The 20,211-nt window shown below is 41.7% G+C and overlaps 1 protein-coding gene across 1 annotated transcript in view; it reads right to left on the bottom strand.

The window, feature by feature from the left end:
• GTF2E1 (general transcription factor IIE subunit 1) overlaps positions 1-15,874 on the bottom strand; it is a 44,078-nt gene extending 28,204 nt beyond the window's left edge. Inside the window, exons 1-2 of the mRNA XM_010211524.2 lie at positions 15,783-15,874; positions 9,969-10,446 (exon numbers count right to left, since the gene is read on the bottom strand). Coding sequence (XP_010209826.1) covers positions 9,969-10,416 — 448 coding nt within the window. The 5' untranslated portion in view covers positions 10,417-10,446; positions 15,783-15,874. The remainder of the gene's footprint in view (positions 1-9,968; positions 10,447-15,782) is intronic.
• Positions 15,875-20,211: the final 4,337 nt, after the last annotated feature.

The following is a 20,211-nucleotide window of genomic DNA, read 5'->3' as shown; positions in this document are numbered from 1 at the left end:
CCTCAAAGAGCAGAAAGGTTCATTCTCATTGCCTCATTGTAACCCCTGCTGCACAAGTGATAAGATCACTATAGAAACCCCATGTTCTTAAGATGAAATATCAGCTGTACGAATGAGAGTTAAGCTGGAACATCCATTAGGTCTGTACTGACATGATAACAGAGAAAGCAGCTTGAACACTGCCAGAGGGAAATTTGTTAATTTTTCTGAGGATGTAATGGGTTAGTGGAAAAGGATATTTGCCCAAGCCCAAATCCCAATGTTCAAATGTCTACAACTTGAGCAGAGAATAAGAAACAATATGAACCAGTTTGCCACATTGACCTTTTCAGCACGCACAGCGAAAAAGAAGCCATGTCTTTAAAGTAAAAAAGTATGAGTGCATGTCTGGGTGCAAACGCCCAAGAAAACTGAAAACTCTTTACCACACTAGCAAGACAAGGACTCCTATCCAGGCTCTTCCCACCCCAGTTTCCATTGCTCTCGAGTACACGATTTCGCTCTCCTACCATAACCAGTTTTCATACAGTTATTTTCAAGCTCAGGCTTGGAAAAAGAAATGAACAAACTATGATAAACAAGTACTTCACTAGAAATACTGTAAATTAGGCCCTGCTGAGAAGACGGCGCTCATTTAACAAGGAAGAACTAGACTTGAAGCAGAAGGTAGATGTTACAGTTTCTACTTCTATTTGAAGAAGATCTATTTTTCCTTCTCAAAAGATTGCAAGCTCTTTTCATGACTCTAACATTCAAAACAAGAACTCCTCAAGCCATGGCACTACCTTTAGCAACCCCTTCTGAATGCCTTTCATGGACATCATTGTCTTCTAAAGTCCAAATCCAGCTTAGCAATGTTTTCAAGACTACTTCTACATCCACAGTTGTAGAAACCACATCTCGTTCAGAGCTCCCTAAAGAAGTCTTCCTAACAAGCTCGCAGAGAGGCAAGGGTTTTCTGCTATACACCCCTCTACAACACAGCCAAAGACAACGCTGGCACAGCTGACAGGTACAAATCTCAAGAAACCCTCAAGTAAAATATCTCCCATTGAAGAAAAACTAGGTGGCCATAACAACTTTGCCTTTCCACTTTAGCCTCTAGATTTTACAAATAGTTGAAATAGAACTGATCGAAGCTACAAAACAGTGCATTTCATGGCAAAGCCCCACATACTGCCCAATTTCCAGTGTTAAAAGACTTACCTACAGACTGATTAAGGTCTCATACAGATGCCTATTGTATTTCCACTTACTCCACTATGAATTATGATTTTTGACCACTACAAATTAAATATGACTGTTACATCTCACCACCCACCACAGAACACAAAATAAGGCCTCAGCATCACACCTGGCCTACCCTGCACACTGCAAGATGTATTTCAGTACAGCGTGGACACACAGGAGCCTCTAGTTTCCAACCCGATAATGGCACTTATGGAGCAGGTATACCATGCTTCATTACTCTAATATTTAACTGAAAAATAAAAATACACTGGCTTTTCCAGGCCAAGGCTTAAGAGCAGCTACACAGAGAGAATCCAGGGGCCCAGGAGCAGTTTGAAGCCCATTTCCCTAGAGCGTAGTGGCTAAGTTGGCCATCAGGAAGAGGGAGGCATGGGGTGAGATGCAAACTAATAAGCTCTGCAAGGAGGCCACAGCAGGGATCAGTGGGGAATGAGGCATGTATGGTGCTCTGAGGGTGTAACGGTGCTGTAACTTCTTTGGTTGGGAAATGGCAACTTGATGGCAACCTGTAATTGACACCAAGGAATGTCTGCACGCATTTATCTCTTGGCATAGTTTAAGTAGCAAACTCCAGAGAATTCATGAGATGCGAAGGCAAACTTTGTATTACACAGAAATTACATTAAACTTGGTTTCATGCTACAGCTTTTCCTTCCTGCTGACTTAGGTTTGTAATTAGAGAAGGAAAGCAATTTAATTTCATATCTTAAAAAGAAAAAACACCCTCAGAACCACTTGATATTACCTAGAGGAGCACCATGAGTTACTCACTCATCTCAGCATGCTGGCCAATTTTAGCCCAATGAATTAGAAGTGCTCTAACAGAATTTTTGAGCATCCTAAAACCCTCTTGAAAGAATAAATTAAAAGTTCCAAAACAAAAGACTGCATGAAACAGGTGAAATTATTGATGGCTAGGAAATGGTACTTGACTGAATCTATATTCAGTATAAGAATGAAAAGAAGAAAGGAATCCTTTCCTCTTCTTGGCAGCAGCTCTTTTTGCTTCAGCTTGTATGTCCCAGCTACTCTGACCCGATGAAGTTTTCCCTCCTGTTCTGCTAGGGATAAGCAGAGAAAGTTGTAATGGATGCAAGGAATATTTGGAGGAAGTTCATTAGGAATTAAAGATATTAGACCTTTTTTAAGCTTCAGCCAAGAAGATGAGGTCAAAATACCCAACTGGGTCACTTAAATTGCATCCACCAGTACAAGCACCACCACCACAAGCAACTGGATTCTAGATGTGCTCCTTGTCTGACTTACAAACAGCCATCCATGCCTAAAGGGATGACGCACTTGTTACCAGGCACGCAGCTCCAAAAGAACAGCAAGCTAATGGATAAGAGATAGGAATGCTGCAGGTCCAGCTTTCAGGAGACCAAAGGAAATGATTTAGCAATGCTCACGGCAAACCAGAGATCTTTTTAGTGATATCTAAATGGACTCACAAAGCGAAGTGTCAAAGTGACACTCTTTGTTTGAAGGGCAAATACTTCCTGCACAGTAAAAGCTCTCTAGACAGAAACAGTATCAACACAAAGTCAGGACATGCATCTATCACACTTTTTAATCTACAAGGTATATCAAGAGGTCAATTGAGACTACAAGAGGTGGCCGAGCCAGCACTCTGTAGGCAACCGCTCTCAGAAGTCATTGATTTTTGCCTCAGAAGAAGCCCTTATCATCCTCCAGCCTCACATTCTGCACAACACAGGCTCTACTACAACGTTCAGCAACTGCTTCATCAAGTTCAGTAACTTGTGGCTGGACTAGACCGTATCTTTCAGAAGGATCCCCAATTTGAAGTGAATGAATCCAAGTCACAGACAACATGCACGTCCCTCATGCATTAATTCTGGTATTTATTTCTCTTCCCTGTAGCTCCAGGTCTTATCAAGCTGAAGCAGAGCAAAGCTGACAGGAATACTCTTGCAGTTTTTGCCAGAAGTTTGAATAGAAACAGAGAAAAACTGAGCAGAGTATGGGCAGTTTCTCTCTGCTGGTGCTTGCCAAAAGCTCCACGTGGCAACATAGACAAACAAAATATGCCTGTAAAGTACAAAAAAAATCACAGTGATGCGTTACACGCATTTGGAAAGCTTACTACAAAGACAGAGGAAAAAAGGAAGATAACCTTCACAGAACTCAAGTTGTCTGAAACTGAATTGCTCCATTTTCTTTTCTTTTTCACGGCAAGTTCTTGTTTGCCAATCTGCAAGCCGACTTTTAGGTCCCACTTTTGCATGGTAAAGCCTTTATATTTCAGTGGTAGTAAACAGCACATACACGGCAGTGCCTGATAGACAGAGTCATCCAAAACGCCTGTTATACAAATCATGAACTTTAGAGACAAAAAATCAACAGCATTAAAGAAAAAAAAAAGAAAACCACAACCCACCCGTCACAAATAGGAGTGACTACATAGCTTGAATATAGCATGGAATAAATGGCCCCAAGTTATTTGATTTGTGTTCAATAACTGAAAGTGAGAAACCAGAAAAGAGCAATGTATCAGAAATGGATGCAAGAGCTGCAAAAAAAAAAAAAAGGCAAGGGAACAGGGAGAAGAAAAATATGAGAAAAGAATTTACAAAATATATAGGACAAGCTCAGAAGTAATTTGAATCAGAGGAGGAAGATTGGAAGCTAGTGCAGAATTAGCCTGAGGAAGTGGAAATTTAGAACAGCAAGGGAAGACAGATGTGCTCTGAATAACTCATTGGGAATGAAGTGAGAAGCTGAGCACTTAGAAGAGACACTGGCTCCTGAAGTAAACACAACATCAAGGCACAATCAAAGACTGGTCACATTTCTAAAATCCATAACAGGGCCCAAATCACAGAGAAGCTCAGCTATATAGATGCTGCTTCATGCAATTAAGCTGCCTTGCGACAGGTATGGAAAAAACAGTCTCATTCTTTATATTAGCTTTGGAACATCAAGTTCCTTGCTATCCTGATAAATATCCTTATGCAGTTTGGTATTTAAAATACTTAATGAAGAAAATTCATTCCTTCAGAAAACAAAAACCCCAGACCACTGAGGTTAATAATTCTGGTCAGGGTAGTTCATTGTGAGATCCTACTTCTCTCACTCCTTCACTTCAAACTCTCTCTCCTTTGCACTTTCTAGTCACAGTTTCTTGCAAACTGACCTTGAATTTGACAACTCTAGGACTACACTGGATTTACAAATGTGATTAGGGTATGAAAACAAGATACATCATGAGGAAGGGGAGAAAGACCTTCTTTACCAGACTCAATCAATCATGCTACAGAACACAGCACATGAAAATAATTCCCAATTTGGTAACCTTTAACAAATCCATCAGTCCAAATCTGTATAAAGAGCAAAAAGAGGGCAGCACCCTCTGCCAGGTGAGGAAATGTAGCTTCTCATGTCACTCCCTCTGCCCTCCAAAGAACTCATGGTTTGAAAGTGAAAAGAAACATACTTCTGCATACTTATTTTCCAAGCGTCTTAAAAATAAATTCAATATACATGATGGTATTGAGTAATTTAGTTATAGCACAGAAATTGGCCACCAAAAGCTACATTTCTGTTGTTTCTACACTTAAAAGCACAGACAGAAAAAAAAAAAAAAAAAAAACCTCTCATAGGTCTCCATAAGGGACAAATGAAGTAATATCCTATGTCTAGACGAAGCACCTAAAAACCCTGTGTCCCTGATGTTCGGTTGTCAGCCAAAGCCTGGAAATAGCTAGAGTTCAGCAAGTGTATTCACAGTGTGAATTTAACATTTGACTTTTCTTACCACTATTCGATTAAATTCTCTCTTGCACATCTCTGCCTCAGGAGGTGACCCTTGAGCATTTAAAGGGATGGCTGCAGCTTTCTACCTGCTGGAGGCTTCAGCACAACAGCAAACAACTGCTAGCACGGTAGCAAAACTGAAAAAACAGTGTGAAGTGTCAGAGCACTGGACACACAGCAGGTGATGACACAAATCAAAGGTAATGATCAGTATTTTAACTGTTTATAATAGGGCCTTCTGGGAAGATCAGCGTGGCCTTTCTCAGCCAGCCCATCAGAAATATAAGACTGAAAGTAATGCTTTTGATTCGTGCTGCATTATTTTTTTCCTTCTGTAGATCTCAAAACATTCACAGAGTTGGGTAACAACTGTCAGCTCAGGGTAACAGTTCAGTTTGCAGCAATCACAACGAAAGGCATTGCCAGTAGATAAGATGGCAATATACAATATAAGATGGCTCAGGAATAAGAAAGTCTTCTTAGCTCCAAATTTCTAGAACAAACAGTGGCAATAGAAGAGCACAGTGTGCTCCAGGTACTTGTCTTTAAAAGCAGAAGATGAGCACTGCTTCCAGAGAGGCTGTGGTAAAACCTGCCATTAAGCAGAAAGTACAAAATCCAGGGATCTGATAAAGCTCTTCAGTTACAAGAGACAGGTCCAAAACTCACGCCCTCGGCATGTTGCGCTTAAAGCTGGAAGGCACTCACTGATTAAAGGTCGCTTCCAAACACACTGCAGATTTCTTTCCACTTTTCAAAATATTCCTTTGTGAGTTGAGGAAGAAGCAAAATTCAAGGTTCCTCTTACGTTCACTTTCTCTGACTGAGTTCCTTTAACATCCTATCACTCCTGTCCTTGAAATTCATAAAAAATACCACACTTGTTCAAAGTTGGACCACATAATAAATTGTGTGTGGCAAGGGGGGTTGGAAATTGAGATGTCTGATGGCATTAAAAGCGATGGGAAAAAATTATCATAAAATCATTTTTAAAACTATGAGATCGCACAAGATTTGCAATAAACCACGCACATGCATAGCTCCAGAACAAGGTTTTCCACTTTCATCTTAAAGAAAAACACCTGTGGTAGGTTCCGAAAGGCAGAAAAACTTACATTGGTTTAAAGTGCAATTAGCTGACTGATGGAGAGATCATCTTGTATACACAGAAAGGACAGAAGCTCTAGGATATTCACCTTCTTGTGCAGGAAAAGCCCTGAAAGATAGGGGTAACTTCAATTACCACTGCAGACCTCTAGGGCAATGGCTAATCCTACTGTATAGAGGCCACTCGTTACATCTCAGAATTGCAATAAGAAGAGAATTTAGTCAAGAGAAAGTTTTCAATACGTTCACCAATTTTTACCACCATTTCTCCAAGTCAGAATGGCAGAACAAAACTTCAAGTCTTTGAATTCCAAGAAGGCAAAACAACAGACAGAGGGACAAGAATATGGCTAGAAGTTTTCAGACAAGAAAAAAAAAAAAAAAAAAAAGGAGTTCCCAACATCAAGGCACAAAATTAGCATAGGTACATGAAAGGCAGAAACAATCAGACTGGAGGGGAAAAAAAGGTATTTTAAAAGCTTATTGGCTTATTGCAAGGGAAAAAAGAATGCTGCCTCTCAACTATGTTCAGGCAATAGAATAAATCAGCTTTTCCTTTGTTCAAGGCAGATCATAGGTAATCAAAATTTCACTTTTTGCCTGTTTTTTTTCTTTTGTAGTTTCACAATTTTTCACTTGTTAGTAGATTCACTTCTTAATAAACTGGATGGACAGTAACCAAAGCATGTCTTTCTTGCATCCTGAAAACCTGCCCATCTTACAATTCAGTATTTTCTCTCAGCAGACACACTTCCACCCTTCAAATACTTCCGTAACAATGGCTCCTAGTGAAAAATAAACACCTCAATTTCAAAACTATTCATAAATAGAGTAAAAGAGAGAGCTGAAAAACCTTCCACTTGACAGCCTGTCACCTATATGAAGCAGACCTGCTAAAGTCAAGAGACAGATCCAGATGCTGTGTAACAATTAGAGAATTCGGCAAACTCCAGTCAAGGGCAGACTTTACAAAAACTCTTAATTCACAAACGGCCACAGACTAATTATAGGCACAGGGAGATGTTGGAAACTGCTTTACCATTACTGATAGGGAAGGGGAACTTCCCTTCCAGTCCTTCCTTCATTCTGTAATTGGTCAGAAATTGCTCTTGAATTTTAATTAGTGAAGAGGAAGGAGCGACAGAAGAAACAAGGAAATTTTAACTATCTCCGACTCCATGAGACAAGGACACAGAGGAAGCCAAGAAGCAGCTAACAAAATAGGATGTCTTCACAACAGATTTCCAATTTACATGCAGCCTAGCGCAGACAATGCTTTCCATGCTCTATCTACTCCATGGGCTAGAGGACTTAGCCCAGCGGTTATTTTAATTCACAGAATTTTATCAACATGGCTGCAGTCCAGGAACAACGCAGGTCAATCATGCCTGACATTCATACGGTTTTCAGCTACCCTTCAGCGGCTGGACTGTCATGAGTTTCAGTGAGAGCTTTATGCAGAGCACTGATAAGGGCAACAGACATCCTTGGAAAAGGAGGGCTCCTCCAGGTGCCCAAAGACATCTGGTTTTCCTAGACATCTTGTCCATGAGTTTCCCTGGGAGGGATTCAAACATCTTAGCTCTCAACTAATATAGAATTCACAGGGGCAGAAAATCCATTTTGACAACGCAACCCACTTCAATATAAAGCAGCCATTTTCATCATAAAAAAACAGCCAGTTACCCAGAGTGGCAAGGACAAGCAGACACCTCATTGTACTTGAGGGGTTACTATGACCTCTTAAACAGCAAGACCCCTATCCAAACTGGTATTCAATGTTAAAAACCCTGAAAATCAACATCATCATCATGCACTGTCTGAATGAAGTTGCTATCAACCCAAAAGTTACACAAGGAGAAACGGGGGCTACATAAATTCTAGGCAGGTAAGTTCTTACTGACGTTAACTAAAACTTAAACTGGTTATTTGTTCCAATACAGACAGAAAGCTACTGACAACTGCTGAGAAAACAGCATCTGATCCTTCTAACAGTCTAACTGCAAAAATTCAGTAAAAAAAAAAAAAAAGTGTCCACCTTCACTTTGCAACGCGAAGGTAGCAAGACAGCATCTATGCTACAGACACTGGTTGATGGGACTAAAGCTAATTCACAGCATTACTGTCTTCTGCACCTCTTCCCAAGTGTCAGTTCTTTGTGCTTGTAACTCAGTGCCAACACGGGCTTGGACAAGCCTGTCCATGGAGGTGTTACAGGTGCTCATGAGGAGTGTCTTGCGCTCTCAACTACACAGGATGGCTGTTTCACATGCCCACGCATTTCTGTGCTCTGCACAGGCTCTATCCCTTCCTTTTTTAAGCCAACAGCATTGACACAGTTCCTTGGGGCTGACACCTTTGACTGTAAATGCTGCTGGAAAGATGTGTGTAGTGCGATCTTGAGTACAGAAAATCCACGCTGACTCTGCTGGTTTGGGTGCTCCATGAGGCAACAACTTCTACTCAGAGAGCTGCACCAAATTACAGTAATAAGGGATATCTGACTTGGTGGATCGCTTTTCTCTAAGCACCAAAAAGGCACCAAATACCCTTTTAGGACAGTTCAGGTAACAGGAGTTGCACAGCTCTTGATCTTTGGAAGTGGGAATGTTTCCTTCCCCAAAACAGATCAGACATTTGCTGCAACTCTAGAGTAAAGGCTTCAAACCCTCTATACAATGAATTTATATTACTTCTCACTATGATAACGGACATAAAGCACCACACCAATATTTCTGGGAACTCTCTCTGTGACTTTTGCTCTTCCACTCATCCACCTCCAAATGGCAAAATGAAAAAAACACAAAAGAAAAGAAAAACTAATTCAGAATGAGGTCTCTGGCACCCAACTCCCATCTTCCCATCCCAAATAACCCCAAGCTAACATAGAAGAGTAGGAGCTCGCTGGTTCACATCTCATTGCTTTGCCCATTCAGGGGAAGTTGAGGGAACTTTATGGCTGCTCTGTATTTTTTTCTACTCAGCAGAGAAGATGCAAAGTATTTGTACTGCTCCAGCTGACTGCCACCCTGAAGACTGTGGTTTCATATGCATGGGGCACATATACACCTCCACTGAGGGACATACTTGGTGGAAAAGTAAAAAAAAAAAAAAAAAAAAAAAAAAAAAAAAAACAAATCACACACAGAGAAAACAAACTTGCTTATTCCTCAACATGAAAAGATGAATCTCTTTCATGAGCGTGCTGCACACTGGGAAAACAAGGTTGTGCAGTATAATGAAATAGGTAAAAGGCAGTTAAACAGTAACAACTCACTCCTTGCATGTCCATGTTTAAACTAAATATTGTCTGCATACAACAGTCAACTATATATATGTTCTTTCTGCAAGCTACCAATAAGTCACAAAATTTTACAGGCAAGATCAGGTTATATTGGAAAGCCATCAGCTGACAAGAACGACAGACTGCTTTATTCTGCCAGATTGTTATAACAATCTGAATGTTATAACAGACCTCCATTTCTCTAGTATCTGCTACTCAAGCATTTCTATTTGCATTTTACCAAAATCACTAACTGCCTGTACAGAATATACAAGAACTACCGCGCCAAAACTCAACTACCAGGGGGGTAGTAAAAGGCAATTGCTGTTTATTGGGTCACGACAATGATCTGACATACCTGTTTGGTTGTTTTTGGTTTTTTTTCCTCTGTATTTTGCTCAAACATTTGGCACCTGCAGAAACATAGTGCCCCCTAGCTCCCACAGGACTCCTGAGAAGTAGCCGTGCTCAGTAAGACTGCATTTCTTGCAATTCCAGCATGTACAGGGCAAAGGAGACAGCAAAAGCACTTTGCTACCTGGGCACCTACCTGTTCTGGGGTCAAACAGCTGATTGGCCTCCAAGTCTGTGAAAGTGCTGAAGCAAATGGGGCATTTAAAAGAGGCGCGATTGGTGGAGTCTCGTTCATCGGTCTCAATCCTCCTTCTCATGTGGTCCAGCTTGTACTTCACCACGTTCACCAGAAGGCGGTAGTTGATGAAGTAGTAGTTATGACGGGTGGTTTTGCCATCTGGAGCTGTCTCTACCCTCATTCTGCATTTGATGAACTTGTCACCCTTGAGCGTGTTGAGGACTGCCCGCAGCTGCTTCCTGTCAAACTTGAGCAGCTCCAGCATGTCCTCTTCCTTCACGCACGGGTTCCGGATGAGAATGTCCAGAGCCAATGCATGCTCAATGCCATAAAAACCACGAACCACATATTTGGCAAGGCGTTTGAGAGCTGCTGGGACTTCGGTGAGGACATCCGGGTCAGTCATATCAGGTTCAGATCCTGAGTTTCATGTATACTGCAGCGGGGAAAAAAACAAAAAACACGCACGTGAATTTTTAGCTCATTTTCTGACTTCAGTAGTTATGATTCAGTTACCTACAAACAAGGAAAAGGGCTGTTCTCTATCTCCTTTCCCCAGACCTGAAAGTCTTCTTTAGGTGTTAACAGTGTGTTGTTAACAAACAACAACAAAAAACCCACACCACACAACCTTTCCACTTAAGTACCTTTTAACAAAACAGTGGAAATCTAAGAAACCGAAAGAATTTGCTACACTTGGTGGATTTCCAGACTACCTATCAAGAACCACTGGAGTTGGAATATGAAATTTGCCTTTGGAGCTCCAAGAGAGAGCTTTGTGACTCTCTGAGACTTGTGGCTAGGGAGAAGAAAAAAGAGTACAAAAACAAAGAGCCTCAGAGAGTCCACAGAAGCAGCCTGCTACCCTACTTCATGCCACTAGCTCATATTAAAAATATGTCTGTTTGCTTCTACTCTTCAGATATCACTAGACAGAAATCTTCCACAAGGACAGCTTGCTACTACAGCTGGGTACACATTCAGCAAAGCCTCCCAGATGTGCCATAAAATAGATGGGTTTATTCCTTATTTTTTGATAAATAGATCATAGCTATCATCCGCAGCATGACAACTATTAGCACTATTAATTACTACATCACAAAGAGCTTCAGCCTTGATCCTAGATGAGCAAACATTTCCTTCCAGGAGGCTGATCCCTCATTTAAAGCATCTTATATTTAGGCCTTAAAATCCCAGAGATAATATAGCAGAATAAACAGAGATCAAGACTTGGTGAACATGAAGCGATGGATTTGTTAAGAGAAGAAAAAAAATAGAAAAGGAATGTTCAAAGGATAGCAAAGGTCCATAACATTTTCTGAGTTACTCATGAAAACTTACAGTGCAGTGACAAGGCATTAACTTCGAAATGAATTTTACTATTTACCATTTTATTTTTCTTCAGTGTAACATAAAATGGCAAAAGTGGTCATCGCAATTATAATCCCTTGTATATCCGAGAAACATTTATGCGTCATGCAGGGAATTCACTCTACTGTCACTTTCACACAGAAATAAGACACTGAGAACTAACTCCTAGCATATAACCCAAACCAGCAACCCTTCTAAAGTCATTTTTTGTCCAGTGGAAAAAGGACAGCAGCTCACTAGAGCACAGTATCTGATAAGATGGCTTTGTGCACTTCCCCATTTCTTCTTTCAAGACTACCCATCTGCAAGCAACAATAAAATTCCCCTCCACTTTGACTTCAGTGTATGAAAGATTCGAGATAAATGTGGACTATTAGAGTGTTTTTAAAGTACTGATTCAAAGGTTAGTATTTCCAGTTTTTCCACAAAAATGAATAGTCTATTTCAGCAAGCAACTTTTATATTTCTTTAGGATAGGAAGAATAATTTCTTCAACAAAAGGTTTCGTCAATGTGTGGGTAGGGGGAAACAGGAAATGACCTGAAGCTCTGCTTGTTCTTCAACAGTAAGCAATTTCTGTTGGTGAACTAATATGAAGAGTAAATTCCTGCCATTTTCCATTTTTATATTTGATAAGATTTTTTAGACACCAAATACCTACCTCCCTAACAATCAAGTTTCAAATAAAGGAAAGAGATTGCCAGAAGAAAGAGAACCCATGGAAGTCCCATTTTCCTCATCACAACCATAAACCAGCTAATACTCCTTCCGAAAAACCACCACACAGCTTTCCTATGATCTCCACACCAATAATACATCCCCTCTGGAATCACGAAGCTCTAGGTGTAACTAAGGTGTAAATAAGTAGCTGCTGACTCACTTCCATCAGCTATAGCCATTTAAAACTTTCATCATTTATTCCAATAACCTGCTTGGATTTCATTTGTGCAAGAATACTGCACCTCACTCAAAACCTTCAGGAGGTATCACCCAAACTACCTTTATTTTTCTCGAATCCCCACTCTCTTCTCTTACTCCTCCTCTGCAGCTGAGGAGGGTTGGTCCCCTCAAGAGCTAGGGTCAGTGCCATTAATTAGACTTTGCATTGGGGAGCCCAATGGTTAAGTAGATTGAAGGAGTCCCATCTTTTCCACTTTTCAATTAGAAAAAAAAAAAAAAAGCTTTTATCCATTTGTTCCTTTTTGCTTGAGCCCAAATGCTATTCAGATGGTTGGCAGGCTGAGAAGGATTTAGGGAGAAGGTTTCTTGTGCACCTTTTTCCAACTTTTCTAAGAAAAAAAAAAAAAAAAACTAAGATGCACCATCATAGCATGAATTAGCCATGAAGCAAGTACTAGAGTCATTTAACTGTTTATTCTACACTTCTCAATCTACAGCACAAAGAATATTTTTATGGAGCTTCCTGTTAAAGCTAGTAAAGATAAAAGTGTTAGCAAGAAAGTGTATCTCACCATAGATAGCTATGCAGTATTTTTAAAACTCAAGAGTCAATCTGCATACAGCCACACAATAAAAATACCAGCAGAACAAAACTGATTTTCAGGGACAGTCTTGCTGTCACTTAAAGCTAAATCTTGCTTAAGTGAATCGCCAGGAACCTATTGATACAATAAAACAATACGAATGCAGAATTTGGCCAGAGGTCTGTCTTTATTCAAATTCCTTAATTGCACTTATTCCAAGTTCAGGCACAGTATAAAATTAATACAAATGATATTTTTTAATAAAGCATGGTACCCCAAAACAGATTAAAGAGGTCACATTTTGAAGGATAAGATGCTTTAGAAAAAAAGAAATGTTCATCTCAAAAAATACTGTCTTCAATCAATCCCTTGTTCCCCTAAAATATCCTTGTGAAAAAGGTTAGGAAATGTAGTGACCTTCAAAATATCGATTTTCTTTTTAATGAAAAAAAAAAAGGGAGAAAAGCAGTTTCAGAAAACATTTCACACTGGTTACCTCACCCGGGAGCACCAATGAATAGCATTTTCTCTGCAAGACTCTCACTGCTAAGAGGGCTGCAGACTTCCATACAAGGTGAAACTTTTTAAACAGGCTTGAGGTACAATTCCATGAAGAACGCACTTCAACAGCTTAAACTGAAGACCCACAAAGGACTTGATAAAGGACAAGCAAAACTTAAAGTTTATGCACTCTTTCTTTAATTTTCACAAATAGAAACCATTTTACTAGCTAGTGAGGCCATGAGTTTTTACACAATTGCTATTTTATGCAAATGCCTTTTACTGGAGACTTTTTATCCCACCCAAATCTTGTGCACCCTCAGGTAATATTGGGCATCTTTTTTTTTCAGTTCAGTACAGGTTTTCCTTCAAGCAGGGATATATGTAAACAAGCTCCAAGCCCAAAAATGGATTAACAAGGAATAAATTCTGAATCTAGCAGAAGACAGCCTTTGGGCTAGACAACCAATTGATTAAGGGGAGGAAAAAAAAATTAAAAAAATTTAAAAAAAAAAAAAAAAAAAGGCAAGGCAAACAAGCCATCTGAAAACACCCTAGTCAAGCTTTTGCTACATGAGTTTCAGCACTGCTAAATAACTAATTTAGCTCTGAAAATCGGTATGGACACTTGTTCTGTAATCACCAGCTTTTGCATCATCTTGAGATTTAAAACCAAACCAAACAAAAGGGCTCAAACAAGATCTTAATGATGCAGGTTGTAATTTAAAACTGTCTGTCTGATAATCACACTCTCAGCAAGTTATGTGATAGAGAAAAATGTCATGAGAGAACATATTCTGCCATCAGAACTCAGAGGCAGGGTCCATTTCTCTAGGAGAATGACACCTTGCCATCATCCCACAAAGAATACGGCACGGAAGTTCCTGAAAATCCTTACTACCTTTCACCAGCCAAGAGGGGAAGGCATCCAGCTCACAAGTGCTAATGCAATATCACAAAAATATCAGTTTAAATTTAAGAGTGCAAGTTTTAACTACGGTACCCTTGAGCATTGATTTCATCTCCTACAGAAACAGTAAGCCAAGCTTGAATTAATTAGGTGTGCAAAGAAATACAGTAACACCTCCTACCAAGCTTTTAATAGATATGGATCCATTTCATAATAATGGATGAACAGCGGGGTACTGTCAAGAACAAAAAAAAAAAAACAATAGCTAAGATAAATCACTAAGTATTTTCAGCACCACTAATAAGCCATACTAGACGGGATCATACTAGATAGCAGAATTTTCACAAATAACCAATTGAAAGAGCTCAACGTGTAAACATAGGTGGTTTTAAGAGAGACGGCTGTCTGGGAATTGTTTGAGCAATTAAGTATCCGATTCATTATTATGCAGAAGCTAGACCTACCTACATTGTAGGATAACATTAAATATGCGCCAATTAAAAGAAAAAAAAAACCCTCTAAAGACAAAATATTGATTTGGCTATGAGAGACACTCCTAAGAAGAGCTATAGCTACAAAATTCAACCAGATGAGGGTTGCATCTGCTTAATGGAAGGTGTACCTCAAGCTTAGTAAAATGAGGCATAGTTCCTGAGAGAGCATATTCAGAGATGACAGAAAGTAGGCAGAGAGAAGGCAAGCAAGACAGTGTAAAGGTGGGAACAAACATACACGTGCTAACTTGGGGACCACAGACTTCATAGCAGCCAGGAATTCAACTGAGCGAGTACCTCCTACGATCAGGACTTTACTGAGGCAACATTAAAGCAAATGAACTCTTCCTCTCTGCATAAGGAGATTTCAATAATTCTTTCAAGAATTGTGCTAAGGATGTTTGATCTGTTTTTCTCCCTGCTTTTCCAGACTAAAGTTGTGACAAAAGATAAGAAACATTAGAAAGACAGTACCTAGAAGCTATGATATAGAACGGCATATTGCGAAAAATGTAAGTCAACCAATCAATTAACCTGAACTCTTATCCAATACAACACTTTAACATCAACTTGTTTTATTAATTTCATCGATAACTGTGAGGCTTGTATCGATTCCACCCCAAACTTCACCAAAATTTTTAGTTTATTGTTTCACTGTTAATTTATTTGATACAGTAAACCTTATCCTATTCTAAGGTAAATCTATTGGTTAAGACCAGAACCTTAAACAGAATACAGTCTACCTTTCAGATTCATTTGAGTAAGGAAGCCCTCTGTAAAACCCCAGATCTTTTTTAGAGAGAAACTTGGGATTTTCAGGATTGCCAAGGAACCTGGGTCTATCTTCATGCTCAGAAAGCAGTGGAAGGTACACATATGAACTCTGGAGAACTAATGATTAGCCCATTACTCAATTCACACTACTTGAGCTAAATCGTTCACCAAAACTTTTCCCTATTGACTTTCTGTGCTTCCTGCATTCATTTTTCAGGCTTAACAAATTCAGGCTTACCTAAAACTGTGGATCTCCAAGTATAATAGGCCTCTGTGAGTCACTGTGTACAGGATCTCATACCATCAATCACAGATCCTCCTTTTTCAATCTCTTACTGTAATAAAATTTAAAATTGTCTTCCAGAAAATGATGAGGTTAAGCTGTCAGGGCTGATTCTGAATCCTCTCAAACAAAGGAAGAGAAGGCACAAGCCCCTCTGAATTATAGTGTGGAAATATGCCACCTAGATTTTACACATGTATGCAGTCTAACATCAAACACTAACAGCTATTTGTCCACTTCAAAAAAATGGCACAAAATCCTCCATTCTGAAGCCTGCTGTTGCTCCCTTTCTCTGTAGGGAGAGGAAGATCTAAGCAATACCCTCCTATCAGCCTGAACCGTCTTATAACCAGATCACTTGCTAGCCTGACATCTTCTGGCATATTCCCAAAAGATGACTGAAGCCCATCCCCTGGGGACTTTGGGAACTCTACTGACCAGTCTTTCTCCTGCAGTGAATCTTGACATGAGATCTTGTATTTTTGTTGCAAGACTTGCCCTGAAGTGTATATACATACATATATATATACACACACATGTTTATTTTTAAATATCTAAAGGATAAAAGAACAATCTTCTTTTAGACATCCTATAAAGTTAAACCAGATAGCCACAAGATAATAGAGGGCAATTTTAAGGATTATTGTGCTGATGCACACAGAAAGGCAGAGGAACAGGCTGAAGAGCCTTGTTAGAATGAAGACATTTTCGCTTCATCTCACAAGTTCTTAAAATAAATATATAGAATCATAGAATCATAGAATGCTTAGGGTTGGAAGGGACCTCTAGAGATCATCTAGTCCAACCCCCCTGCACATGCAGGGTCACCTAGAGCACGTGGCACAGGACTGCATCCAAGCAGGTTTTGAAGATCTCCAGAGAAGGAGACTCCACAACCTCTCTGGGCAGCCTGTTCCAGTGCTCTGTCACCCTCACTCTTAAGAAATTTTTCCTTAAGTTCCTGTGGAACTTTTGGTGTTTCAGTTTCCGGCCATTTCCTCTAGTCCTATCAGTGGCCACCACTGAAAAGAGACCAGCACCATTCTCTGCACTCCCTCCCTTGAGGTATTTATAGACACTGATCAGATCCCCTCTCAGCCTTCTCTTCTCCAGGCTGAACAGGCCCAGCTCCCTCAGCCTCTCCTCGTAGGGCAGATGTTCCAGGCCCCTGATCATCCTTGTGGCCCTGCACTGGACTCTCTCCAGCAGCTCCACATCCCTCTTATACTGTGGGGCCCAGAACTGGACACAATACTCTAGATGCGGCCTCACTAGGGCTGAGTAGAGGGGCAGGATCACCTCCCTCGACCTGCTGGAGACGCTCTTCTTAATGCACCCCAGGATCCCATTGGTCTTTTTGGCCACGAGGGCACACTGCTGCCTCATGGTCAACTTGTTGTCCACCATGACACCCAGGTCTTTCTCCGCAGAGCTGCTCTCCAGAAGGTCAGTCCCCAGCCTGTACTGGTGTCTGGGGTTATTCCTCCCCAGGTGCAGGACCCTGCACTTGGCCTTGTTGAATTGCATGAGGTTTTTCACCGCCCAGTTGTCCAGTCTGTCCAGGTCCCTCTGGATGGCAGTGCAGCCCTCTGGGGTATCAGCTACTCCTCCCAGTTTCGTGTCATCAGCAAACTTGCTGAGGGAACACTCTGTGCCTTCATCCAGGTCATTGATGAATAAATCGAACAGGACTGGACCAAGGACTGACCCCTGGGGGACCCCGCTAGCTACAGCCCTCCAACTAGACTCTGCACCGCTGATCACCACTCTCTGGGCCCTGCCATCCAGCCAGTTCCTAATCCACCTCACTGTGCACTCATCTATCCCACACTTCCGGAGCTTGCCCAGGAGGATATTGTGAGGGACGGTGTCAAAAGCCTTGGTGAAGTCGAGATAGACGACATCCACCGCTCTCCCCTCGTCTATCCAGCCGGTCATTTCATCATAGAAGGCTATCAGGTTAGTCAAGCAGGATTTCCCCTTGGTGAATCCATGCTATATATTTATACATACACACATTCATTCTCTCACATGGTCAGGCAACAAAGCTTGACCTTGCCAGGCAACGTAATGTAATGTAATTCAGGATGTAATGGCCTCTGGCTCATATAAGAGCATTATTTAGGTAAAAGCATGAATATGTGCATGTACACAGACACAGACATTTCACAGGCATATAGTCATTAACAGTTTACAGCTGTAAACAGGTAGGGATGGGAAAGAGCAAGCTTCTCCCACTTGGTGGGCAGAGATTTTAAATGCACTCAGCTTTTTTGTGAAGCCACTAATATATTTCTGCTGTGGTTATCAGAAACCCTTACAACTCACAGTGCCATTTAAGTGCATTCCAGTGAAAGCACAACCACCATTTTTGAGACTCTTCAGCACCAGTCCACACATAGCAAAGTGGTACAGTTCTCTGGGTAGGCTCTCCCCTCCTCCCTCCGTATTTTTTTAAGGAAAAAAGGTAAGGGAATTCTCAAACATATCAAACCTAAGTCATGATTTCTGTACAGTAAACTTTATCCAAGTTTGTACTGTACTTTTACTGTACTTTTCTGTACAGTAAACTTTATGCCCCTCTTGAAGTTTCTAAGGGGGGAAAAAAAGCAGTTCTCCTCCTTAGCGCATCCTGAATTAAATGAGAACTGGCAACTCTCATGAGAACTGGCCACGCTTATTATCAGAGATTATATTCCCAGAAATAAACTGTCTTTAAGGAATTTGGGGGGAGAAAGGTAACAGAAACAATTAAGGAAAATGTTTGGGAAAAAATAGCTCATCATGGTGTAGCAAACTAATAACTCTAATGTACCTACTGTGGAGGTAATAAAGAAACAGAAAATTAAGGAACTAGAGGTATGTGATTAGCTTTAATTTCAAATAATTTCCCCATTAGAGGAGTCTTAGGCATCCTGTGGTGGTGTTAGCTTTAAATAGTATCTGAAAGGAAATGGACAGCAAGACTGGAATTCTCATCACTCCTTGTTGCTGCTGAAGAGTAGTGTTACTCTCTCAAGCACAAAGCTCTGTAGTTCTGATACTCTGAAGATTCTTCTGTACACCAACAATTGACTAAAATAGTAGAATTTTTTTTAAGCTAAGTTTGTTTTCTGACCTTTTAAATCAGTAGAATCAACTAACGGAAAAGTCTGATCAACAACAGAACCAGCAGCCACAAGAGGAAGCCAATGCAGGGGTAGAGAAGCGAATTCACCTTTCAGGGCTAAAAAAGCTTAGGTTACGTGTGTTTCAAGGAACTGTGTCATTACTGTGCAATGCTGAATACCTGTTTCATAATGCAGACCTTCCACATTTATCCTGAGCCACTTGAAATGACACCCTAAGTGAACCCGTTTAATAGCTCACTGCTACTGAGAGGTGCTCACCTGCCCTCCAGGGAATCATCAATCTCACTAAACCAAGAGAATAGAAAGAAGAGAGAAAGAGGAGAAAAGAAAGAAAGAAACGGACAAAACAAGGCAATTTTGCAGGCCTGGAAACCTCAGTGGCTTCCCTACACAGTGGGGGCTCTGCCAATGGCCAGACTCGACGCCAGCAGCAGGCTGCTGACCCAGTACACCCAGCTCATTTCATTGCACCTCAGGTCTCTCTCAGTGCTAGCCATTCCCTAGAGTCTATAACCAAGCAGCTCCCTTCACGTTACAAGTGTGCAGACTTTCTACAATACATTAACATTAGTCTCAGCTCTAAAGTCCACACTAAGTCCACTCTTACATTGCTTGCAGGGCTTCCTGCCCTCTACCCACTTTTGCGGGTTGAGTTTTTAAGCAGCCAAGTGTGCAGCAGGCTCCTCTAAGACTGGAGGCTCGCAGCACTCGGGAGCACCTCCTGAAGAAAACACCCGTTACAGAGCATACAAGCGAGGCAGCCGCTGCTCTGGTGCCGAAAAGCAGGGCCCGGGCAGGCGCTGAGGAGCAGCACGGCGGGAGGCACCGCCGCATCCCGGCCCTCCAACGGCCCAACACGGGAGAGGGTGAAGGAATGACCGGTAAGGAGGACACGAGCGGCCCCCTCGCCCCGGAGCCGGGATGGGGAGTAGGGGCAAGGCGGGCTCGCCCTCGCCGCTCCGCCATCGCCCTCGCCCGGACCCGCCTGGCACCGCGCGGGCCCGGGGAGGGGCCGGGGGCGGCGGCGCGGGGCGGAGCGGCGCCGGGACCGACATGGCGCCTGGGCCGACATGGCGCCGCCACTGACCTGCCGCCGCTCCAGCTCTCCCCTCTTCGGGCGGCGCTTCCGGCGGCTCCGCGAGGGCGCGTCACAGCAGCGCGCGCCTGCGGCGTCACAGAGCGCACGCGCAGCGCGGCGCGGCACCCCTCGCGGAACTCCGTGCGAACCGCCGCCCGGGGCAGGGTGAGCGATG

Source organism: Tinamus guttatus, unplaced genomic scaffold (genome assembly GCF_059628265.1).
Source record: "Tinamus guttatus ecotype Peru unplaced genomic scaffold, ASM5962826v1 Tinamus_guttatus_pri_ptg000646l, whole genome shotgun sequence".
Lineage (NCBI taxonomy): Eukaryota > Metazoa > Chordata > Aves > Tinamiformes > Tinamidae > Tinamus > Tinamus guttatus.
The sequence above is the reverse complement of the archived record's forward strand: the minus strand, read 5'-3'. Positions and strand labels throughout refer to the sequence as shown.